The 24,755-nt window shown below is 46.2% G+C and overlaps 1 protein-coding gene across 1 annotated transcript in view; it reads left to right on the top strand.

The window, feature by feature from the left end:
* The window catches only part of ttn.1 (titin, tandem duplicate 1), a 192,133-nt gene that overhangs the window by 138,329 nt on the left and 29,049 nt on the right, over positions 1–24,755 (top strand). Inside the window, 17 exon segments of the mRNA XM_070915106.1 lie at positions 123–425; positions 509–808; positions 952–1,239; positions 1,400–1,702; positions 1,982–2,284; positions 2,413–2,718; positions 3,101–3,388; positions 3,602–3,892; positions 3,984–4,271; positions 4,383–4,665; positions 4,847–5,154; positions 5,255–5,359; positions 5,530–5,727; positions 5,829–6,125; positions 6,231–6,818; positions 6,958–7,260; positions 7,414–24,738. Coding sequence (XP_070771207.1) covers positions 123–425; positions 509–808; positions 952–1,239; positions 1,400–1,702; positions 1,982–2,284; positions 2,413–2,718; positions 3,101–3,388; positions 3,602–3,892; positions 3,984–4,271; positions 4,383–4,665; positions 4,847–5,154; positions 5,255–5,359; positions 5,530–5,727; positions 5,829–6,125; positions 6,231–6,818; positions 6,958–7,260; positions 7,414–24,738 — 22,077 coding nt within the window.

The raw sequence follows: 24,755 nt of genomic DNA, 5'->3' as shown, positions 1-24,755 counted from the left end.
AAGTTTAACTGAAATATGTCCCCAGTGCAGTCCTTGATTAGTTTTAGATGTAAGTTTCTGTCTACTGTTGTCTGGTTTTATCATTACAAACAATATACATTTTGTTTGTTTTTTGTCACCAGATGTTCCTAGCGAGCCCCTAAACTGCCGCATCAACAAGACCAACAAGGACTGTATGTTCGTGGCATGGGATAAGCCAGAGAGCGACGGTGGCAGTCCCATCACAGGGTACTACATCGAGCGTAAGGAAAGAAACAGTCTGCTATGGGTGAAGGCCAATGACACTGTCGTCCGCACCACCGAGTACCCATGTGCCGGCCTCATCGAGGGCCTGGAATACACTTTCAGAGTGTCCGCAATCAATCGTGCTGGCCAGGGCAAACCAAGCAAGAAGACTGACTTTGTCACTGCCAGAACGCCCATTGGTAGGTTTGCCGCCTACACAACAAGTTTGATTTTATTCATTTTAACTTTCCTTACCATTGCTCATTTGTCTCTTTGTGTACAGACACTCCAGGTAAACCTGAGGTCCTGGACGTAACCAAGAACTCAGTCACTCTAGTTTGGGCCCGTCCCAAGAACGACGGTGGCAGCAAGATAATTGGTTACTATGTTGAGGCCATGCGGGTCCCAGGAGACACCTGGATACGCTGCAACACCAGCAGCCAGAACGTCCCAAGGGAGGAGTATACAGTGACTGGCCTGGAGAGGGACCTGCAGTACCAGTTCAGAGTCATCGCCAAAACTGCTGTCAACATGAGCAAACCCTCTGAGCCCACAGATCCTATCCTTGTCTGTGCTGAGAATGGTAAGAGGGTTTGATTTAACCCTGTCACCCCAGTCACTACAATAACAACATTGCTGTATTTTAAGCTTACTTGTGACTTTGAAAAAAAACAAAAGATTCTCTCACACATCTGAGTTGTAACTTTCTCTCATCTTTACAAACAGTTCCTCCGAGGGTGGAGCTCAACGCCAGGATGCAGAAAGGTTTGAAAGTCAAGGCCGGAGCCACAATCCTCCTGGAGGCTGAGGTGTTTGGTAAGCCTATGCCCAGAGTGACATGGAAGAGAGGCGATGATAGCCTGAAGTCAGGTGAAGGCCAGGTCATCACTCAGCAGAGACATCACTTCCAGCTGGAGATGACGGCAGTCACCAAGGAGCACACAGGGACCTACACTATCCTGGCCGAGAACGCCAGTGGCTCCAAGGCCGCCGAAATCCAGGTCTACGTCCTAGGTGAGTACTTTCATATTTTCTTTATGGATGTCTGTTGGCGCTCTACACCAAGATACAAGTCTATAAGCTAACATTGAATTCTGCATGATGTGACTACAGTTTTACTGATCAACATGCTGTGCTCAACTGGCTGATATTCCATCATTTTGTGTCCCCTCAGATGTGCCTGGCCCTCCTGCCTGTGCCAAATACATAGAGGTGTTTGCCACCAGTATCAGGATGTCCTGGGAGCCTCCTCTGAAGGATGGTGGCTCCCCCATCAGCACCTACATCGTAGACAAGCGTGAGACCAGCAGAGCCAACTGGGCCCAGGTCACCGCCAAGATCAAGGGGGACGTCCTTGAGCTCAACATGGAGAAGCTGATCGAGGGTCGCGAGTACCAGTTCCGAATCCGCGCTGAGAACATGTGGGGGGTTGGAGACCCCCTAATCACCAACCCTGTCATCGCCAAAAACCCATTCAGTGAGTGACCACCAGCATTTCCTCTGGGTTCATACATCACATAACAAAATCAATGGTATTTGAGAACTTCAGCAATCAGTGCTGCAATTTAAACTGGATCTAAAACTGTGACGCAAGTAAGACAAAAAGCAGCTACACCAAACCAGCTTACTGTCATTGTATATTATGTCAACATCTAAAGCTTTGCCAACAATGAGTCCAGATTTGGTTGCTTTATTTAAACTTGAAATATATTTTTAATATCTAAACTAAAACTAAAAACTCTGGTGTCACTTCCAGCTGTCCCTGGCCCCTGCGAGGCCCCAGTGATAACCAACGTAACCAAGGATCGTATGACTGTGAGCTGGAAGGAGCCTGCTGATGATGGAAAGTCTACCATCCTGGGGTACATGCTGGAAAAGAAAGAGACCAAAGAGATGAACTGGATGAAACAGAACAGGAAGCCCATGACAGAGAGGACCCTGGACGTTACAGGCCTCACAGAGGGTGCTGAATACGAGTTCAGAGTCAGTGCTGTCAACATGGCAGGGCTTGGCAAACCCAGCGAGCCCTCTGCTGGCACCACAGCACAGAATCCCATCAGTGAGTCCCATAACCTCTAAAAACGTTGCATAGTTCTTTCTTAATTAAATAATATGCGTACTATTACATGCACTGAGTTCTGTATGAGCTGTATTTAAACTAACCTGAGTCAATGTGCTCTTCCCTAGCTCCTCCTGGCCCCGTTGTAAATCCCAGTGTGGCAGACACCAGTAACAGCACTATCAGCCTCACCTGGACCACCCCCGCCAACAATGGGGGAAGCCCCATTATTGGATACTTGGTGGAGTGCAAGAGGACCGACACCACAGACTGGATCCGCTGCAATGTCCCCAGGAACCTGCAGGAGACCAACTATACCATCCAGAACCTTATAGACAAGGCAGAGTACCAGTGCCGCGTCACTGCTGTCAACAAGGTCGGCTTTGGCGAACCAGCTGAAGTACCTGGCAAGCATGTTGCCAAGGATATTATTGGTAAGTATAATTTTAATTGCCTGAACTGCATTTATTTTAGGACAGTGTGTGTAAGTGGAACAAAATCTCATCAACTAACACAATATACAAGATACCACCTGGATTTTTAGTTATTCAAAAGTGGCCCAAACCTGGAAAAGTGCAATTTATGCATAATTAGCCAGATTATTAAAACGGGATGAATTATTTAAGCTGGTTAACATCGGTTCACTTAGGCCTTGTCTGAATAAAAGGGCCATGGTGTATTTCCATTTCACTCCGCACAAAATTTTGCTCCATTTTTATGTACAACATTAGGCCTTTGCTACTGTACTAATACAATGATAAGACTCTTTCCTCACACTGTCACTCAGAAAACTATCCTCTGTGTGTGTTCATGCAGTTGCTCCCGAGGCAGAGCTGAGCGCGGAGCTGAAGGAGGGCCTGGAGTTGCAAGCCGGTGCCACCATGAGGCTACAGGCCATCATCAAGGGCCGTCCCACTCCCAAGGTCACCTGGGCAAAGATGAACACCAACATCAAGGACCGCCAGGGCATTGTCATTAAATCCACCAACACTGACACCACGGTGATAGTGGAGAATGTCAACAGATATGATGCCGGCAAATACATTCTGAACCTGGACAGCTTGGCTGGCATGAAGATGTACACCATTGTTGTTAAGGTTCTTGGTGAGTGAAGGACTTTCATTATTTATTCACTAAGTATTCATCTCAGTTTGTTTGCATTCATTCTACTCTGTAGAGACGTAGTGACTGAGATGTTTGGAATCATCAGAAACAGGAATATGTTCTTAAATAAAATAAAAATTAAATAAAAATAGTTTTGGGTATAGGTCTATATTTTAAGAGATACTTTTATAAAGTGTTGTTGTATCACTACAGATACTCCTGGACCACCAGTCAACCTGATGGTGAAGGAGACATGCAAGGACAGCGCCTCCATATACTGGGACGCTCCTCTGATCAATGGTGGCTATGAAGTCACCCACTACATCGTGGAGAAGCGTGACACTGAGAGGAAGGCCTGGTCCATTGTCTCAAATAACTGCACCAAGACATCATTCAAGGTGCCAGACCTGGATGCTGGACGGTCCTACTGCTTCAGAGTGTCAGCAGTTAACCAGCTTGGTGCTGGAGAGTGTTGCGAGACAGCTGACTCGGTCAGAGCATCTGGTGGGTTTGATGATAACAGATTTTTCTACTTGACTGCTTTTGTTTTTCATTCTTTTAAATATGCTCACTGCACTCATTTTTACTTCGTCAGAGGAGCCTGGGCCTGTCATGGACTTCAAGACCCTGCTGGTTACCAAGGACTCTTGCACTCTAAGCTGGAAGAAACCCCTCACCGATGGTGGAAGCCGCATTATCTGCTACGTGCTGGAGGTTCTCAATGGTGACGACAAGTACAAGGAGCTAATGAGGTCCAAAAACATGCAGTACAGCGCCAAGGACCTGGTGGAGGGCAGAGAGTACACCTACAGAGTCAAGGCTGTGAATGACTCAGGAGAGAGCTCTGCCAAGGAGCTTACTGTAGTCGCTAAGGACCAGATCAGTAAGTGACCATGTCCATATTTATAAAACTTACCAACAAAGAGCTATTTAAGAAAGTGTGTAAAAGTGTTCAAAGCAGAGCTTTAAAAATACTCATTGCTTCCCTCTGCAGTTCATCCCAGCTGTGACTTGAGGGATCTGCCCAACATGTGCTACATTGCCAAGGAGGGCAGCACAGTCCGTCTGAAGATCCCAATCATCGGGAAACCTACGCCCAAGGTTTCCTGGAAGAAGGGAGATGACGAAGACTTGACAGACACCGGCCGAGTGTGCGCAGAGTCCTCTTCAGTCAACACGACCCTTCTGATCAGGGACTGCCAGAGGAGTGATGCCTCCAAGTACACCATCACCCTGAGGAACAGTGCTGGAAGCAAGGAGTCCACCATTTTCATCAGGTAGGAATCAAACTGTACCAGGGCATGTCATTTCAGAGAATGTAATAATATGAAAAATATTTTCCTCAAAATTGATCAGGCTATGTTAGTTTCAGACATATCCATGCATTGCAGGCTATATTTAAATAAGTAACAAAAGTAAAAAAAAATAAAAAATTTAATTTCTCGTGTCTCCTTTCAGGGTGGTGGGTAAACCTGGAATCCCAGTTGGACCCATTAAGTTCAAAGATGTTACTGCAGACGGTGCTACGCTGAAGTGGGTCGCTCCTAAGGACGACGGAGGCTCAGAGATCACAAACTACATCCTGGAAAAGAGGGACTCCATCACCAACATGTGGGTGACTGTGTCCTCCGCTGTGGAGACCAACACCATGAGGGTGACCGGTCTCCATGAGGGAACAGAGTACATCTTCAGAGTCTGTGCTGAGAACAAGTATGGTGTTGGAGAGGGACTCAAGTCTGAGCCCATCATTGCTAAACATCCATTCAGTAAGTGACTGTAACTCATATATTTGAAGGGATGAATGTTTAAGTATTGAACTTAAAATTGAGCTTTTCCTGACTGTACAATATCACTGTTTTTCTACAGATGTACCTGATGCTCCTCCACCACCTCAGATCATGAGCATGCGCCACGACTCCGCTTACCTGGCCTGGTCTGACCCCAGGAAGACTGGAGGATCTCCAATCACAGGTACAGTCAGCTTGAACACTTGATATACCTATCGTCAAACATTATATTTCGTCCTATGTTATTTGACATATTTTGCCTCTTATAGCACTTTAAGTGATATCTATATGATGTGTATGTGTTATGTGAGATTAATGCGGATTTGGTGTTTCCATCTTTGGTACTACATTCAGGCTACCATGCTGAGTTCAAGGAGAGGAACAGTATGTTGTGGAAGAGGGCGAGCCCGACTGCCTTGAGGATGAAGGAACACAAGGTAACTGGGCTGACTGAAGGTCTGGAGTACGAGTTCCGAGTCATGGCAATCAACTTGGCTGGCATTGGCAGACCAAGCGCTCCCACAGATCCGCAGGTGGCCCTGGATCCCATTGGTAAGTGTAAAAAGTGTGAGAGTGTCAACAAGTATAGAAAATTACAAATTCTGTAAAATATCCAACAGTGTATATATATATATATTTATCTGTATCATTAGATGCCCCTGGTAAACCTGATGTGATCAGCATCACTAGAAGCACCGTGACCCTCCAGTGGACTGAGCCTCAGTTTGATGGTGGCCACAGACTGACTGGCTACATTGTTGAGAGGCGCGACCTGCCTTCTAAGATCTGGGTGAAGGCCAACAACGTGAATGTTGTGGAGCCTGCATTTACTGTAACCGATCTGCAAGAGGGCTGTAAATATGAGTTCAGAATCAGGGCAAAGAATGCCGCTGGCGCTCTCAGCCCGCCCTCTGAGCAGACAGATACTATCATCTGTAGAGATGAATATGGTGAGATATAAAACCACCACTAAGATGTTGTCTTGGTATACTTTCCATGATTATCTTGATATAATGGATGATAACATTTTAAATGTTTCCTATTTTGTCCAACAGCTGCTCCAACCATTATAATCGACGCTCAGGTGATGGAGGGTCTGACCGTTCGAGCCGGCGATACTATTGTCATCACTGCCACAAGCATTTTAGGCAAACCAGCACCAACCTCATGCTGGTCAAAGGGAGGAAAGTATTTTAAACCCTCTGATCTTGTTCATATTGAGACCACTGCAACGTCCTCCACTCTGTCCATCAAGTATGCTGGCAGGAAGGACTCTGGGGAGTACGTCATCACTGCCAGCAACCCCTTCGGTGTAAAGGAGGAAACGGTTAAGGTCACAGTTCTGGATGTTCCTGGTGCTCCTGGACCCATTGAATGCAGTGGTGTCTCCTCTGAAAAGGTCACTCTTACCTGGACAGCTCCTACTGAGGACGGAGGCTCTCCTATCAAGTATTACACCCTGGAGAAGAGAGAGACCAGCCGCCTGCTCTGGACTGTCCTGCAAGAGAGGGTCATCGACTGTCACTACGTGGCCAACAAGCTCATCCAGGGCAATGAGTACTTCTTCAGAGTCTCTGCTGTTAACCAGTACGGTGCCAGTGAGGCATCTCACTCTGAGGCAGTCAAGATGGTTGATAGATTTGGTATGTGTGGTTAGTTTATGTTCTTCAATGAATTTTACACCCTACATTTGTGATTCATTTTCACCAAGTAAAATGTCTCTGGAAGAATAATACAGACTACTTAGTTTGATGAATGTGTTTCTCCTATCTATGTGTGTAGGTCCTCCTGGTCCACCATCTAAACCAGAGGTTGAGAAAGTTGATGGACATTCAGCCACTGTGACCTGGAGGAGACCAACTGAGGATGGAGGAAGTGACATCATAGGTTACTGTGTTGAGAAGAAGGAGAAAAAGGCTATGAGATGGGTCAGAGCGTCCAAAAAATCCATTGCTGAGCTAAGCTATGAAGTCACCGGTCTCACTGAGGGCATTGAGTATGAGTTTCGTGTTCTTGCTGAGAACAGAGCTGGCTTTGGAGAGCCAAGTGAACCATCTATGCCTGTCAGAACAATAGTTGTTGCCTGTAAGTAAAAAGAAGTGTTCCAGCTGTGAAAAGCAAATGCCCACTAAAATCCAATATTCAATTATTTCTTATGTTAAGATACTTAAATCACCAGTTTTTACAATGCTATGTTTAGTTTTAAAAGACACTAAGCACTTCTCTTATGTTTGACAGATGTGCCTGGACCTCCAGTCAATCCAAGAGTCACCGACACAACCAAGACCACTGTCACCCTGAACTGGGGAAAACCTCTTGATAATGGTGGACTTGAAGTTACTGGATATGTGATTGAGCACAAGAAGGAAGGAACAGAAGAATGGGTTAAAGACACCCCTTCATCTCCACTTAGGATCACAGAGTTTGTTGTTCCCATGCTGGAAACTGGTGCAAAATACCACTTCAGAATTAGTGCTGTGAATGCTAAGGGAGCAGGTGAACCTGCTGAAACTCAGGAACTGGTTGAGATTGTGGAACGTGCAGCTGAACCTGATTTGGAGCTGGATGTTGAGCTGAGAAGAACCCTTGTCGTCAGGGCTGGCTGCTCCATTCGCCTCTTTGTGCCAATCAAGGGACGTCCTACACCTACAGTCACCTGGACCAAAGAGGGTGGTCCTGTCCCACGTGCAGTCATTGATAGCACTGAGTCATTTACAATGCTGCTCATCCCTGAGAGTTCAAGGATTGATGCAGGCAAATATGAACTTACCCTTGAAAACTCTGCTGGAAAGAAGAGTGCCGTTATACATGTGAGAGTTCTGGATTCACCTGGACCTCCACTCAACCTAAAACCAGTCAAGATTGACAAGGAAAGCATTACTCTTCAGTGGGAGATGCCTCTCATTGATGGTGGAGCCAAGATCACTAACTACATCATTGAGAAGAGAGAATCAACACGCAAAGCTTTTGCTACTGCTATTACAAATTGCCCAACCACTTCAGTCAGGATCAGTGAGCTGGGTGAAGGCTGTGAGTACTACTTCAGAGTCTCTGCCGAGAATGAGTATGGCATTGGTGAAGCAGCTGAAACTGCTGATCCAATTCGTGCATCCCAGGCACCAACTCCTCCAGAGAGTATTATTCCTACTGATATCACCAAGAACTCGGTGAGCTTGGCTTGGACCAAACCCAAGCACGATGGTGGAAGCAGAATTACGGGATATGTCCTTGAAGCCCAAAAGAAGGGAACTGATCAGTGGGCCCATGTAACAACAGTCAAGACCATGGATTTCACAGTGAAGAATCTCAATGAGAATGAGGAGTACATTTTCCGTGTAATGGCTGTCAACAACTCAGGTAGAAGTGCACCACGTGAAAGCAAACCCATTGTTGTCAAGGATTCTACTTCCCTGCCTGAGTTTGACCTCCGTGGTGTATGTCAGAAGACTGTTATTGTCAAGGCAGGAGATGAGATTAAGGTTGAAATTCCAGTTATGGGACGTCCTAGGCCAACCATCTCTTGGCAAAAGGATGGCGCAGCCCTGAAGCTCACACCGAGGACCAATGTGGAAACTACTGCTGCTACTGTTACCCTCGGCATCAGTGAATGCACCAGAGCCGACAGTGGTGTATACACCATGACAGGAAAGAACATTGTCGGTTCTGTGACAGACAACATCATCATCAAAGTACATGATGTACCTGGGCCACCCAAGGGACCAGTTAAGATTGTGGAGATATCTCGTACTTATTGCATCTTTGCATGGGACACTCCTGAGAATGACGGAGGTGTTCCAATCAACAATTACGTGGTTGAGATCAGAGACACCACTTCCCAAACATGGACAGAGCTGTCTTCCACTGTCATCCGTACCATGTTCAAAGCCATTCGATTAACCACTGGATCTGAGTACCAGTTCAGAGTAAAGGCTAAGAACAGATATGGTGTTGGACCACCCATCACCTCAGAGGCAGTGGTGGCTACTTATCCATTCAAAGTCCCTGGACCTCCTGGTACTCCTGGTGTTGTCGCATTTACCAAGGACTCAATAACAATTGGCTGGAATGAGCCTGTGTCTGATGGTGGAAATGAAGTAATTGGTTATCATGTTGAGAGGAAAGAAAGAAGCAGCATCATGTGGCATAAGATCAGCAAGGGTCTTGTGAAAGGAAACATCTTTAAATCCACTGGTCTTGAAGATGGAGTTGCCTATGAGTTCCGTGTCATGGCTGAAAACATGGCCGGAGTTGGTAAGTCCAGCAAGGCCTCAGAAGCAATACTAGCCTTGGACCCTGTAGACCCACCAGGTCAGCCTGTACCAATATTTGTTAACAAGAATGTCATCACTATTCAGTGGACAAAGCCTGAGTACGATGGTGGCTTCAAAATCACTGGCTACACAGTGGAGAAGAGAGAATTGCCTGCTGGTCGCTGGATCAGAGCCAACTTCACAAACATCATTGAGACAGCATTCACTGTCAGTGGACTGACTCAAGATGCCTCATATGAGTTCCGTGTCATAGCCAGAAACTCAGCAGGTGCAGTGAGTGTGCCCTCTGAGCCCTCAGACCCAATTACCTGCAAAGATGACATTATCGAGCCACGCATTATGGTTGATGCCATCTTCAAGGATGTTGTTCTACTGAAGGCAGGAGAGTCCTTCAAACTTGATGCTGATATTGCTGGTCAACCAACCCCATCTATGGTTTGGACCAAGAATGGAAAGGAAGTTGAGAACACGATGAAACTGGAGGTTAAGTTCACGGAACTGACAACCACTCTGACCAACAAGGACTCTGTCAGATCAGATGGTGGAGAATTTGTTTTGACTGCCACTAATGTTGGTGGATTTGCTAAACACATCTTTAATGTTAAAGTGCTTGACAGACCTGGACCACCAGTTGGACCTCTTAAGGTGTCTAATGTTACAGCTAACAACTGTGTACTCACCTGGGCTCCACCTGCAGATGATGGCGGTGCAAAGATTGAAGGATACGTGATTGAGAAGCGCGAGTCAAGCAGATTGGTTTGGACCAATGTGGTTTCAGACCTGCAAGTTACACAATACAAGGTGACCAAGCTGCTCAAAGGAAATGAATACATCTTCAGAGTTATGGCAGTAAACAAATATGGACTTGGCGAATCTCTTGATTCTGAACCCACCATTGCAGACAACCCATACATGGTACCAGATCCTCCAGAGAATCCTGAAGTGACAGCTATCACTAAAGATTCAATGGTTGTTATGTGGCAAGCACCTAAGAGTGATGGTGGAACTCCCATCGCCAACTACAATATTGAAAGGAAAGACAGAATAGGTCTTCGCTGGGTCAAATGCAACAGAAGAAAGGTCAAAGATCTACAATTCAAAGCAACAGGCCTTGCTGTCGGACATGAATATGAATTCAGAATAATTGCTGAGAATGCTGCTGGAGTCAGTGCACCAAGTGTCTCGAGTCCATTCTACAAGGCTACTGATGCACTGTATAAGCCAGGGGCTCCATGCAACCCCAGAATCTTGGACACAACCAAGTCCTCAATTACTGTCGCCTGGAACAAACCTGTATATGATGGTGGCTCTGACATCACTGGTTACATTGTCGAGACCTGCATCCCATCTGAAAAGGAGGAAGAGGAGGAATGGACCATTGTGACACCCAAAGAAGGACTCCTTGCCACCTCATTCACCATTATTAACCTGAAGGAGAACCAGGAGTACAAGATTAACATTTCTGCTGTCAACAGTGAAGGAGTTGGAGAGGCAGCATTGGTACCTGGCAATCCCAAGGCAGAAGACAGGCTCCTCCCACCTGAAATGGATTTGGATGCTGAGCTCCGCAAACTTGTCAGTCTAAGAGCTTGCTGCTCACTTAGACTGTTTGTACCTATCAGAGGCAGACCAACTCCTCAGGCTAAATGGACCAAAGGAGATGGTGAGCCTATTGAGAGGGCAACTATTGACAGCACAACATCATACACGTCACTTGTCATAGAAAATGTCAACAGATTTGACAGTGGAAAGTATAATCTTACAGTTGAAAACAGCTCTGGCTCCAAGACAGTTACAGTCCAAGTCAGGGTGCTTGATACACCGAGTGCCCCACAGAATCTGAAGATTACTGCTGTAACAAATGAAGCTGTCACTCTGTCTTGGGACCCACCAGTGAATGATGGAGGAGTTAAGATTAAAAACTATGTTGTTGAAAAACGTGAGTCCACAAGGAAAGCATATGCCACTGTCAATGCTAACTGCCACCACACTACATTCACAGTTGACCAGCTACTGGAAGGATGCAACTATTACTTCAGAGTTTTGGCTGAGAATGAATATGGCATTGGCCTGCCCATCGAGACTGCTGAATCAATTAAAGTGTCCGAGAAACCACAGCCACCGGGCAAAATAACTCTTAAGGATGTTACCAAGAACAGCGTCACCCTCTCCTGGGAGAAGCCAGAGCATGATGGTGGTAGCAGAGTGGGCTGTTATGTTGTTGAGATCCAGCCTAAGGGTGTTGATAAGTGGACCCAGGCTGTCATTGTAAAGGAAACAGAAGCTACTATTAGTGGACTCAATGCAGGTGAAGAATACATGTTCCGTGTAGCAGCAAGAAACGAGAAGGGAACAAGTGACCCACGTCAAATCGGTGTGCCTGTGATCGTAAAAGATCTTGTGATGGCACCTGTTGCCAAAATGTTGTTCAACACATTTAGTGTGTTGGCAGGAGAAGACCTGACAGTGGAGGTTCCATATGTTGCACGTCCAAAAGCAGCTGTCTCCTGGATAAAAGATGGTCAGCCTCTGAAGAGAACTACCAGAGTAAACTTTAGTGCTACAGACACAATGCTGAACCTCATCATAAAAGAGTCTACTAAAGATGATGTTGGACAGTACCTTATTACTCTTAGCAACACAGCAGGAGAGACAACAGTAGACATTGGCATCGTTGTTCTCGACAAACCAGGCCAGCCGGGCGGTCCAGTTAAGGTGGAGGAGGTCACTTCTGACAGTGTAACCATCTCCTGGAACCCACCAGAGTATAATGGTGGTTGCACCATCAAAAACTATTTTGTGGAAAAGAGAGACACAGCCACAACTAACTGGATGGTTGTATCTCCTAACCTTGCAAGGACCAAAATCAAGGCAGGCAGGCTGAAGACTGGCTCTGAGTATCAGTTTAGAATCACAGCAGAAAACAGGTATGGAAAAGGCCCAGCTCTTCTGTCAGAGTGTATTGTGGCTCAATACCCATACAAGCTCCCAGGACCCCCAGGAACACCATCCATTGCAGCCTGCAACAAGGACAGCATGGTAGTCACCTGGAATGAACCTGTAAATGATGGTGGAAGTGCTATCTTGGGCTACCATCTTGACCGCAAAGAAAGAAATAGCATCCTGTGGGTAAAACTTAACAAGTCTCTTATTACTGACCAAACCTTCAATACCACTGGTCTGGAACCAGGAATGGAGTATGAATACAGAGTTTATGCTGAAAACATTGTCGGAATAGGCAAAGTGAGCAAAGTGTCTGAGGGACATATCGCTAGAGATCCTTGTGATCCTCCTGGCACCCCAGAGGCCACGAAGATCAGTAAGGACTCTGTGACCATTGTTTGGACCAAGCCTGAGTATGATGGTGGTGCAAAGGTTACAGGCTACATTGTGGAAAAGAAGGAGCTTCCTGAAGGTCGTTGGCTGAAGGCTAACTTCACTAATGTCATTGAGACAGAATATGTTGCAACTGGACTTGTGCAAGACAATCAGTATGAGTTCCGTGTCATTGCCAGAAATGCTGCTGGTGTTTTCAGTATCCCCTCTTACAGCACTGGTCCTATCACTGCCAGGGATGAGATTGAACCACCACGCATCAGCATTGATCCACAGTACACACAGACGATTGTGGTTAATGCTGGAGATAACTTCAAGATTGATGGAGATGTTCATGGCAAACCATTGCCCTCTATCCAGTGGATAAAGGGAGAGCAGGAACTGGGCAACACTATTCATAGAGAGATTAAGAACACACCCACCAAAGCTTACATATATGTCAAGGAAGCTAAACTTTCCGATGGAGGCCAATACACTCTGCTATTGAAAAATCCAGGAGGAGAAAAGGCTGTGCAGATTAATGTGGTTGTTCTAGATAAACCCGGAGAACCACAAGGACCTCTTTTTGTTACAGGAATAACCAAAGACCGATGCTGCCTTGCATGGAAACCACCACTACAAGATGGTGGCAGCAAGATATCTCACTACATTGTGGAGAGGAGAGAGACAAGCAGATTAGTCTGGACTGTTGTTGACCCAAAGGTGGGAAATACTTGTTTAAAGGTTACTAAGCTCCTGGAGGGAAATGAGTACATCTTCAGAGTCCATGCTGTCAACCACTTTGGAGTGGGTGCAGCACTTGAGTCTGCTGCTGTCATAATCAAAGATCCATATTTGCCCCCTGGAACACCTAAGAGCTTGGAAGTTTCAGATATTAAAAAGGATTCAATAGTGCTCACCTGGGAGGCTCCTTCTGAAGATGGAGGCAGTCCTATCACTGGCTACATAATTGAGAAACATGACAAAGAAGGTGTAAGATGGACCAGATGCAACAGGCAAACAGTCACTGACTTGACTTTCAAGGTCACTGGGCTCCTGGAAAGCCATAGCTATGAATTCAGAGTTGCAGCTGAGAATGCTGTCGGTGTTGGTGAGCCAAGCTCCCCAACTGTATTCTACAAAGCTCTTGATCCCACCTTCAGGCCTGGCCCACCACACAATCCAAGAGTTACTGATACAAGTAAAACATCAATATTCCTGTCATGGGGCAAACCCGTCTGTGACGGAGGCTGTGAGATTCAGGGATACATTGTTGAGTGCTGCACTACCACAGAGCCAGCAGTGCCAACGGAGGCTCCTGCTGAAGCCCCAGCTGCAGAGGTAACTGCCACAGCACCTGCTGAGGAATGGATAATGTGTACGCCACCAACAGGTGTCAAGAAGACCAAGTTTGAAGTTCCAAACCTGAAGGAAAACCAGGCATACAAGTTTAGAGTATGTGCTATCAACAAAGTTGGAGTTGGCGAGCATGCTGATGTATCTGGCGCTGTTGTAGCCCAGGACAAGGCAGAAGAGCCAGACCTTGACATTGACCCAGAACTGAGGAAGATTGTGACCATTAAAGCTGGAGCGTCCCTTAGACTGTTTATTCCCATCAAAGGAAGGCCCAGTCCTACCATCAAGTGGGACAAAGATGAAGCTGCACTGAAAGAGACTGCTCAGATTGAGGTGACTAGCAGTTACACATCCCTTGTAATTGATAAGATGAGCAGAAATGACAGTGGAAAATACACTGTCACTGCAGAGAATTCCAGTGGAACCAAATCTGCATTTGTTGTTGTCCGTGTTCTCGACACACCTAGTGCTCCTGTTAACCTGAAAGTGAAAGAAATTACAAACCAGTCAGTGACACTGGCATGGGAACCACCTCTGTTGGATGGTGGGTCCAAGATCAAGAACTACATTGTTGAAAAGAGAGAAAGCACACGCAAAACATATGCAGCTGTTGTAACAAATTGTCATGCTCTTTCATGGAAGATTGAGCCACTCCAGGAGGGTTGCAGTTACTACTTCCGAATCCTTGCAGAGAATGCACATGGTGTTGGCCTGCCTGCAGCAATTCTCGACCCTCTTAAGGTCTCAGAGGTGCCCCAGTCTCCAAAGAACTTGATTGTTGCAGACCAAACTAAAACAAGCATCTCTTTGGCCTGGGAGAAGCCTGAGTATGATGGGGGTAGCAGAGTCATGCAGTACCTGCTCGAGGTGCAGCTAAAGGGCCAGGATAAGTGGTCTGGAGTTAATACGTTTAAGACAATGGAGGCTACTGTTTCCAATCTGAACCCAGGAGAGGAGTATCTGTTTAGAGTTACAGCAATCAATGATAAGGGAAAGAGTGAACCCAAAGTCCTTGCTGGTCCAGTGATGGCCAAGGACTTAGTCTTTGAGCCAGATGTCCGACCAGCATTCAGCAACTACAGTGTCCATGTTGGTAAAGACCTGACCATTTACATTCCCATCTTTGGACGTCCTAAACCAACAGTCTCATGGACTAAAGATGGAGCTCCTTTGAAGTTCACTACCAGAGTCAACATTCTCAACACACCAACCGATACAACACTGAGCATTAAGGAGGCAGCAGCTGATGATGGTGGCATGTACAGCATAAATGTTGCTAACTCAGCTGGAAAGAAGGACACAACCGTTGAAATCATTGTACTTGACAAGCCTGGACCTCCATCTGGCCCTGTGAAGTTTGATGAAATCACAACACAGAGTGTCACTATTTCATGGAACCCACCAAAACACAATGGAGGCTGCCAGATTTCAAACTACATTGTGCAAAAGAGAGATACTACTACAACAACATGGGAAAATGTCAGCATCAACTATGCTAGAACCACCATCAAAGTGCCTAGACTTAAGACTGGAGCTGAGTACCAGTTCAGGATCATTGCTCAGAACCGCTATGGCAAGAGTCATGGTTTGGATTCATCTGCTGTGGTCGCTCAGTACCCATATAGAGAGCCAGGCCCACCAGGCACTCCTTTCATCTCCTCTCTCTCTAGGGACCACCAGATTGTTGAGTGGCATGAGCCTGTCACAGATGGAGGCAGCCCCGTTCTTGGCTACCATCTTGAAAGGAAAGAGAGAAATAGTATTCTCTGGGTCAAAATCAACAAGACACTTGTTCATGAGACTAGTTTCAAGAGTCACCCCTTGGATGAGGGTATTGAGTATGAATACAGAGTTTATGCTGAAAATATTGTTGGCGTTGGCAGGTGCAGTAAGGTCTCAGAGGGCTGCGTTGCCCGTGACCCATGTGATCCTCCTGGCACACCAGAGGCCATCAATGTGACTAAAGATACTATTGTCATTCAGTGGACTAAACCAGAGTATGATGGTGGCAGTAATATAACTGGCTATATTGTGGAGAAGCGTGATCTGCCAGAGGGCAGGTGGGTAAGGGCGAACTTCACTAATGTGATTGAGACCCAGTTCACTGTCACTGGTTTGACTGAAAATGCACAGTATGACTTTAGAGTCATTGCTAAAAATGCTGTCGGCACAATCAGTAAGCCATCCTACAACAGTGGACCAATCGCTGCAAGTGATAAGGTGGAAGCACCCAAATTCTCCATTGACCCTGCATTCACCAAGGCCATTATCATCAATGCTGGAGAGACATTCAAGCTAGATGCTGATGTCCGTGGCAAGCCACTACCTACAATCAAGTGGTTTAAGGATGAAAAATCAATCGAGAATACACTCAGACTAGAGATCAAAAACACAGAAAAACATGCAATGATTGTCATTAAGGACTCTGTTAGAATTGATGGTGGAATTTACACACTCCAGCTGACAAATGAGGCTGGCAGTGAAACTGTTCCATTCAAGGTCGTGGTCCTGGACAGGCCTAGTCCATGTGAAGGACCTCTCCATGTCGCTGGAGTAGCTGAAGATAGATGCACACTGGTATGGCACGCCCCTCTACATGATGGAGGTAGTCCTATTACACACTATGTCATCGAGAGAAGAGAGACTAGCCGTCTAGCTTGGACTGTTGTTTCAAACAGCTGTGAAACCACGTGCTACAAAGTCACCAAATTACTGGAAGGCAATGAGTATATGTTCCATGTCATGGCAGTTAACAGTTATGGTGTCAGTGAGCCACTGGAGTCTGGCGGAGTGATTATGAAGACTCCATTTGTTCCTCCTGGTCCACCTCACATTGAAGATGTGTCCAACATTGCTCATGATGGCATGACCATCACTTGGTCAGCCCCTGAGACTGATGGCGGAAGTGAAATTACCAATTACATAATTGAAAAGAAGGACAGAACTGGAATTAAATGGACCAGATGCAACAGACAGAAGGTCACTGACCTCTCCTATAGAGTTACAGGCCTAACCACCAACCATGAATATGAGTTTAGAGTGGCTGCTGAGAATGTAGTTGGAGTGGGAGAGCCAAGCCTTCAAAGTTCATACTACAAGGCCTGTGATCCCAAGTACAAACCTAGTGCCCCAGCATATGTGAATGTGACTGACTCCACAAAGAGTTCTATTACAGTGTCATGGGGTAAGCCTCTGTCTGATGGTGGCAGCGCCATTCAGGGATACATTGTTGAAGTCTGCAAGGCTGAGGAGGAGGAATGGACCATGGTTACTCCCCCCACAGGCCTGCGTGTCAACAAATATGAAATTACCAAACTTACTGAGAGTCAGGAGTACAAGATCCAGGTGTGTGCGCTGAACAAACTGGGAGTAGGTGAATCAGCAGCTCTCCCTGGAACAGCTAAGCCAGAGGAAAGGGTGGACCCACCACAGATCCACCTTGACTCTGAGCTGAGGAAGGGCATCACTGTGAAAGCTGGTGGATCTGTTAGAATCCATATTCCATTCAAGGGCAGGCCAACACCTGAGATTAAGTGGACTAAGGATGAGGGAGACCTGACTGAAAAGGTGGTTGTTGAGAAAGCTCTCAACTTCACTCAGCTGTCCATTGACTCGTGTGACAGGAGTGACTCAGGAAAATACACCCTGAGCCTGACGAACAGCAGTGGCTCTGTGTCTGAGTTTGTTGTTGTTAAAGTCCTGGATACACCTGGGTCCCCTCAGAACCTTGTGGTTAAAGAAGTCAAAAAGGACTCTGTCACTCTTGTGTGGGATGCCCCACTGATTGATGGAGGTTCCAAAATCAAGAACTATGTCATTGATAAACGTGAATCAACCAGAAAAGCATATGCAAATGTCTCCACAAAATGCACCAAGACAACATTCAAAGTTGAGAATTTGATTGAAGGCGCTATGTACTACTTCAGAGTCATGGCTGAAAATGAATATGGAATTGGCCAGGGTGTTGAAACAAAGACAGCTTCCAAGGCCTCTGAGGTACCACTACCTGTTGGAACAGTCTCCCTCATTGATGTCACCAAGGCCAGTGCCTCACTAGCCTGGGAAAAACCTGGGCATGATGGAGGCAGTAGAATTGGTGGCTATCTAATTGAGATGCAGCCTAAGGGTACAGATAAGTGGGGAGTTGCAGCAAATACAAAGACATGCGAAGGCACTGCCACAGGCCTTACAGCTGGAACAGAATATCTATTCCGTATCATTGCTTACAATGAGAAGGGAAAGAGTGAGCCAAAGGCACTTGCTGCACCCGTTGTTGCAAGTGACATGACCATGGAGCCAAGCATTAAGATGCAATTCAACACTTACAGTGTATTAGCTGGAAAAGATCTGAAGTTGGAGTTCCCTGTGCTTGGCAGGCCCAAACCTAAAGTCACCTGGACCAAAGATGGTCAGCCTTTGAAGGTAACATCCAGAGTCAATGTGGTAAACACTCCAACAACAACTGGAATTCAAATTACTGAGGCATGCAAGGAGGACTTTTGCAAATATTCCATTACTGCAACCAATACTGCCGGCACAGTCACTGAGGATGTGGCTGTCATTATCCTTGACAAGCCTGGTCCACCGACAGGTCCAGTCAAGGTTGTTGAAGTGAGCAACACCTTTGTCCATCTCTCCTGGGAGCCCCCACAGTACAAGGGTGGATGCCAGGTAAAGAACTATATAGTGGAGAAGAGAGACACTACTACCACAACATGGCAGTCAGTCACCACACAGATTGCTAGAACAGCTTTCAAGGTCACCAAGTTGAAGACTGGTGCTGAATACCAGTTCAGAATCATAGCTGAAAACAGATATGGAAAGGGTGTGCCTCTGGATTCCAAGGCCATTGTTGTGCAATATCCATACAAACCACCAGGGCCTCCAGGAACTCCATATGTGAAATCTGCAACTAAGGAAATGATGATCATTGAATGGAATGAGCCAGTCAATGATGGCGGAAGTACAGTTAATGGCTACCACCTGGAAAGCAAAGAGAGAAACAGCATCCTGTGGAACAAACTGAACAAGTCTCTCATCACTGATACTCAGTTCAAGATCTGCAATCTTGAGGAGGGTATTGGATATGAATTCAGAGTCTATGCTGAAAATATTGTTGGCATTGGCAGATGCAGTAAAGTGTCTGAGTCTTTTGTTGCTCGTGACCCATGTGACCCTCCTGGTGCTCCTGAAGCTGTATCTATTTCCAAGAACCTAATCAAGATTCATTGGACCAAGCCTCAGTATGATGGTGGCAGCAAAGTGAATGGATATATTGTAGAAAGGAAAGATCTTTCCTCGCCTGAAGGGCGCTGGGTAAGAGCTAACTTCACTAATATAATTGAGACCGAGTATACCGTCACTGGTCTGACAGAGAATGAGCAATATGAATTCAGAGTTATTGCAAGAAATGCAGCCGGAGTCTTCAGCGAGCCATCTGACAGCTCTGGACCTATTACTGCTACTGATGAAATTGAACCACCAAGGGCCTCAATGGATCCCAAATACAAGGATGTTATTGTTGTCAATGCTGGTGAACACTTGCTTCTTGATGCAGACATCTATGGAAAACCAATTCCTGATGTTGTCTGGCTAAAAGAGGGCAAGGAAATGGACAAAGCCCTGCGTATTGAAGTGAAAACTACACAGAAACGTGCAGCCATAGCTATCAAGGATGTGACCAAGCTTGATGGTGGCCACTATGACCTTGTCCTCAAAAATCTGGGTGGTACAAAAACCTTCCCTATCACTGTCAAAGTCCTTGATAAACCAGGTCCACCCACTGGTCCCATGAAGGTGGCAGGAATCATGGCTGACAGGTGCATCCTTGCCTGGTCTGAGCCAACTCTGGATGGTGGTGCTAGTGTCACTCACTATATCTTGGAGAAAAGAGAGACTAGCAGGTTGTCCTGGACAGTGGCTGCACCAAATATCAAGGGTCTGTACTATAAACTAACAAATTTGCTCCATGGAAATGAATACATTTTCAGAGTCAAAGCAGTCAACAAATACGGTGTAGGTGATTATCTTGAGTGTGAACCCATCATTGCACGCAATCCTTACAAGCCACCCAGTGCTCCTGGAACTCCAGAAGCAAGTCAGATCACAAAGGACTCTATGGTTCTGTCATGGACTGCTCCAGAACAGACTGGTGGAGCTGACATTGAAGGCTATCACCTTGAAAAACGGGACAAAGACAGTGTAAGATGGACAAAATGCAACAGACAAAAGCTGACTGACACCCACTTCAAGGTCACAGGTCTGATGACAGACCACTTCTATGAGTTCCGTGCTGCTGCTGAGAATGAGGCTGGAATGGGAGACCTCAGTGAATTGTCCCTATTCTACAGAGCATGCGATGCCACAACACCACCTCGACCTCCACACCATCCTAAAGTGACAGACTACACAAAATCTTCTGTGTCTCTGTCCTGGGGCAAACCTGAATTTGATGGTGGTGCCTACATCAAGGGCTACATCGTTGAAATGAGGGAGTATACACCAGTGCCTGAATCCACAGAGGAGACAGAAGTAGCACCATCAGTAGAGGCACCAGTTGAAAAAGAATGGACCATGTGCACTCCACCGACTGGAATTCAAGCCACTAAACTCACTATCACAGACCTGAAGGAGGGTGGAGAGTACCAGTTCCGTGTCTGTGCTATCAACTCTGAGGGAGTGGGGGAGGCTGCTAATGTCCACGGCACTGTGGTTACTTTTGACAGGGTAGAAGCACCAGAGATCGAGCTGGATGCTGATCTCAGAAAGGTGGTATCTGTCCGTGCTGGTGGAACTCTGCGTCTGTTTGTCACCATCAGAGGAAGGCCTGAACCTGCTGTGAAATGGGAGAAAGTTGAGAGTACTCTCACAGAGCGTGCTGTAATTGACACCACCAGTTCATACACCATGCTTGTCATTGACAATGTTAACCGCTTTGACAGTGGCAAATACTCACTAACACTGGAGAACAGCAGTGGTGCAAAATCTGCTATTGTTGCAGTGAGAATTTTGGATACACCAAGTGCACCACAAAACTTTGCTGTGAAGGAACTCAAGAAAGATTCAGTAACTCTAGCCTGGGATACCCCGCTTACTGATGGTGGTTCTAAAATCACAAACTACATTGTAGAGAAGAGAGAGTCTGTCAGGAAGGTATATACTACTGTCACCAGCAACTGCACAGCCAACTCATTCAAGATTGAAGAGCTGCCTGAGGGTGGCATTTTCTACTTCAGAGTCTGTGCTGTTAATGAATATGGCCAAGGACAGATGGTTGAAACCAAAGAAGTCAAAGTGTCTGAGGTACCTCTGCCACCAAGCAAGGTTACTCTTGTAGATTTGACAAAGACCAGTGTGTCACTGGCATGGGGCAAACCTGCTCATGATGGTGGAAGCAAAGTAATGTGCTACAATGTAGAATTTAAGCCTAAGAGTGGAGATAAATGGGGCACAGCATGCACAGTCAAGGTGTCTGAAGCAACTATTCCTAATCTGACTCCTAATGAAGCCTATTTATTCAGAGTTCTTGCAATCAATGAAAAGGGTAAGAGTGAGCCAAAGGATCTTGGCCCGCCTGTGGTTGCAAAGGATGTTGCAATTGAACCATCTATAAACTTACTGTTTACCACATACAGTGTGAAGGCTGGAGATGACCTCACTCTTGAGGTTCCAGTAAGAGGCAGGCCAAAGCCTGTTGTATCCTGGAAGAAGGATGGCCTTCCTTTGAAGCAAACATCATCAGTGACCATCTTAAACACTGCAACATCATCCAAAATTATCATCAAAGAGGCTAGCAGAGAACATGTTGGCAAGTATGAGATCACCCTTGCCAACACAGCAGGAACAGTCACAGCAGATATTGGAGTTGTTGTCCTTGATAAACCAGGTCCACCTAAAGGTATCAAGGTGGATGCTGTGACCTCAGACAGCATTACACTGTCCTGGTCTCCACCAGATTATGATGGTGGCTGCTCCATCAGTAACTATATTGTGGAGAAGAGAGACACAAACACACAAGAATGGCAGATGGTAGCAAGTAATGTTGCCAGAACATCTTTCAAGGCTGGCCGTTTGACACATGGAGCAGAGTACCAATTCCGTGTGTATGCAGTCAACCGTTATGGAAAGAGTACACATCTGGATTCACCTGGAATCACTGCTCAGTATAACTTCAAACAACCTGGACCTCCCTCCACGCCTATAGTGAAGTTGGCCACAAAGTCTTACATGTTGGTGACTTGGAATGAGCCAGTCAATGACGGTGGTAGTCCCGTTGTGGGCTACCATCTGGAGAGGAAGGAGCGTTCTAGCATTATTTGGACAAAGATGAACAGAGGAATGATCAAAGATACAGAATACAAAGTCAATGGAATTGAAGAGGGCATGATGTATGAATACCGTGTCTATGCTGAAAATGTTGCTGGTATCGGTAAATGCAGCAAGGCCTGTGAAGGGGTAGCAGCCAGAGATCCATGTGACCCTCCAGGCACACCTGTGGTCACTGCCATTACCAGAACATCTGTTTCCTTGTCTTGGGAGAAACCAGAGTATGATGGTGGAGCCAAGGTTTCTGGCTACATCATTGAACGAAGAGACCTTCCTGAAGGACGCTGGACAAGGTGCAACTTCACCAATGTGCCTGAGACCCACTATGATGTGACAGGCCTTACAGAGAACAGCCAATATGACTTACGTGTTATTGCTAAGAATGCAGCTGGATTGTTCAGTGAACCATCTGACAACACTGGCCCCATCACTGTCAAGGATGATGTGGATCCACCACGCATCATGATGGATGTCAAGTTCAGAGAGACAGTGTTTGTGAAAGCAGGAGAAACTCTGAAGATTAATGCTGACCTTGCTGGACGTCCTGTCCCTGTCATTTCCTGGACCAAGGATGGCAAAGAAATTGAGCTGAGAGCCAGAATACAGATTGTTTCAACAGATACCAGCACTTCTGTCATTGTGAAAGATTGCATCAGAAGAGATTCTGGACAGTATGCCCTGACTTTACAGAATATTGCTGGAACAGTTACAATGCCAATAAACTGTGAGATCTTAGATAAGCCAGGACCCTCAGCAGGACCTCTACAGATCACTGGTCTCACAGCTGAGGAGTGCACTCTATCATGGGGTCCTCCTCAGGAGGCCGGTGGTGCTGACATCACACATTATGTTATTGAGAAGCGTGAGACCAGCCGCTTGGCATGGACAATGGTGAAGGGAGACGTCACAAAAACATACTTGAAAGTTACAGGACTGCTCAAGGGCAACGAATATATCTTCAGGGTTTTGGCTGTCAACAAGCATGGGCTTGGTGAGGCTCTGGAGAGTGATGCTGTCAAGATTACAGATCCATACACTTTTTCCACTGCTCCAACTAGTGTTGATGTCACTGCCATAACTGGAGGTTCGATGACCCTCACCTGGTGCAAGCCAGCTAGTGATGGAGGCAGTCCCATCACTGGATATGTGATTGAGCGCCGTGAGAAGACAGGTATGCACTGGATCCGTGTGAACAAAAATCCTGTTATTGAATGTACCACAGTAGCAACCAAACTGCGCAAGGGTTGTGAGTATGACTTCAGAGTCTATGCTGAAAATGCTGCTGGTCTGAGTTCTCCAAGTGAACGGTCTGCATCATTCAGAGCAGTAGATCCTCTGGTTGTTGCTTCTCGCCCAACCAAGCCAAAGATTGTCAGTTCAACCAAGGACAGTGTGTCCATTATCTGGAAACCACCAACAGATGACGGTGGTGCTCCCATCCTTGGATACAGTGTAGAATACAGAGACTACATCCACAAACCAGAGCCAGAGGTTGAGGGAGAAGAGGAAGAATATTATGAGGAGGAGGAAGAGGAGGTATCTGAATCACCTGAAGAACTTGCAAGATGGGTTGAGGCTGTCTCTCTTACCAAGAGCTTGGAGTTCACAATCACTGGACTAAAGACAGATGCAGAATATGAATTCTGTGTCAAGGCAATAAACAAAGTTGGCAGCAGTGCACGTAGCCCCTATTCAGATGCAGTTGCAGCAATGGACAGAACTGCAGAGCCATCATTTGATGTTGACATTGAGTTGCGTAAAGTACTCATTGTTAAGCATGGCACAGCATTTACTCTAAATGTACCATTCAAGGGCAAACCCGTGCCATCAGTGGCATGGGCCAAAGAGGCCGTTGATCTAAAGGTCAGAGGAACCGTTGAATCAACAGAATCTAGCACTTCACTGACCATTGAGAAGTCAACTAGAAATGACTCTGGAGAGTACTGCGTGACAATTGAGTCATCTTTGGGAAAAGCAACATTGCCCATGGTTGTCAAGGTGCTTGACTCTCCGGGACCCCCTGTCAATGTTATAGTTTCAGCAGTGACCAGGGATTCTGCAACCCTCACTTGGGAAGCTCCGGAGAATGATGGTGGTGATGCAGTGAAGGCCTACCATGTTGAAAAACGTGAGGCCAGTAAGAAGGCCTGGGTGTCTGTGACCAGCAACTGCCATGCACTGACTTACAAGGTGGAAGACTTACAGGAGGGAGCCATGTATTACTTTAGAGTTATTGGAGAAAATGAGTATGGAGTGGGTGTCCCTCAGGAAGCAAAGACTGGAACAAAGATCACAGGTAACATATGAACAGAC

The sequence above is a fragment of the Enoplosus armatus genome, chromosome 11, assembly GCF_043641665.1.
Source record: "Enoplosus armatus isolate fEnoArm2 chromosome 11, fEnoArm2.hap1, whole genome shotgun sequence".
Taxonomy (NCBI): domain Eukaryota; kingdom Metazoa; phylum Chordata; class Actinopteri; order Centrarchiformes; family Enoplosidae; genus Enoplosus; species Enoplosus armatus.
Note: the sequence above shows the minus strand (reverse complement) of the source record. Positions and strands in the feature narration are given on the sequence as shown.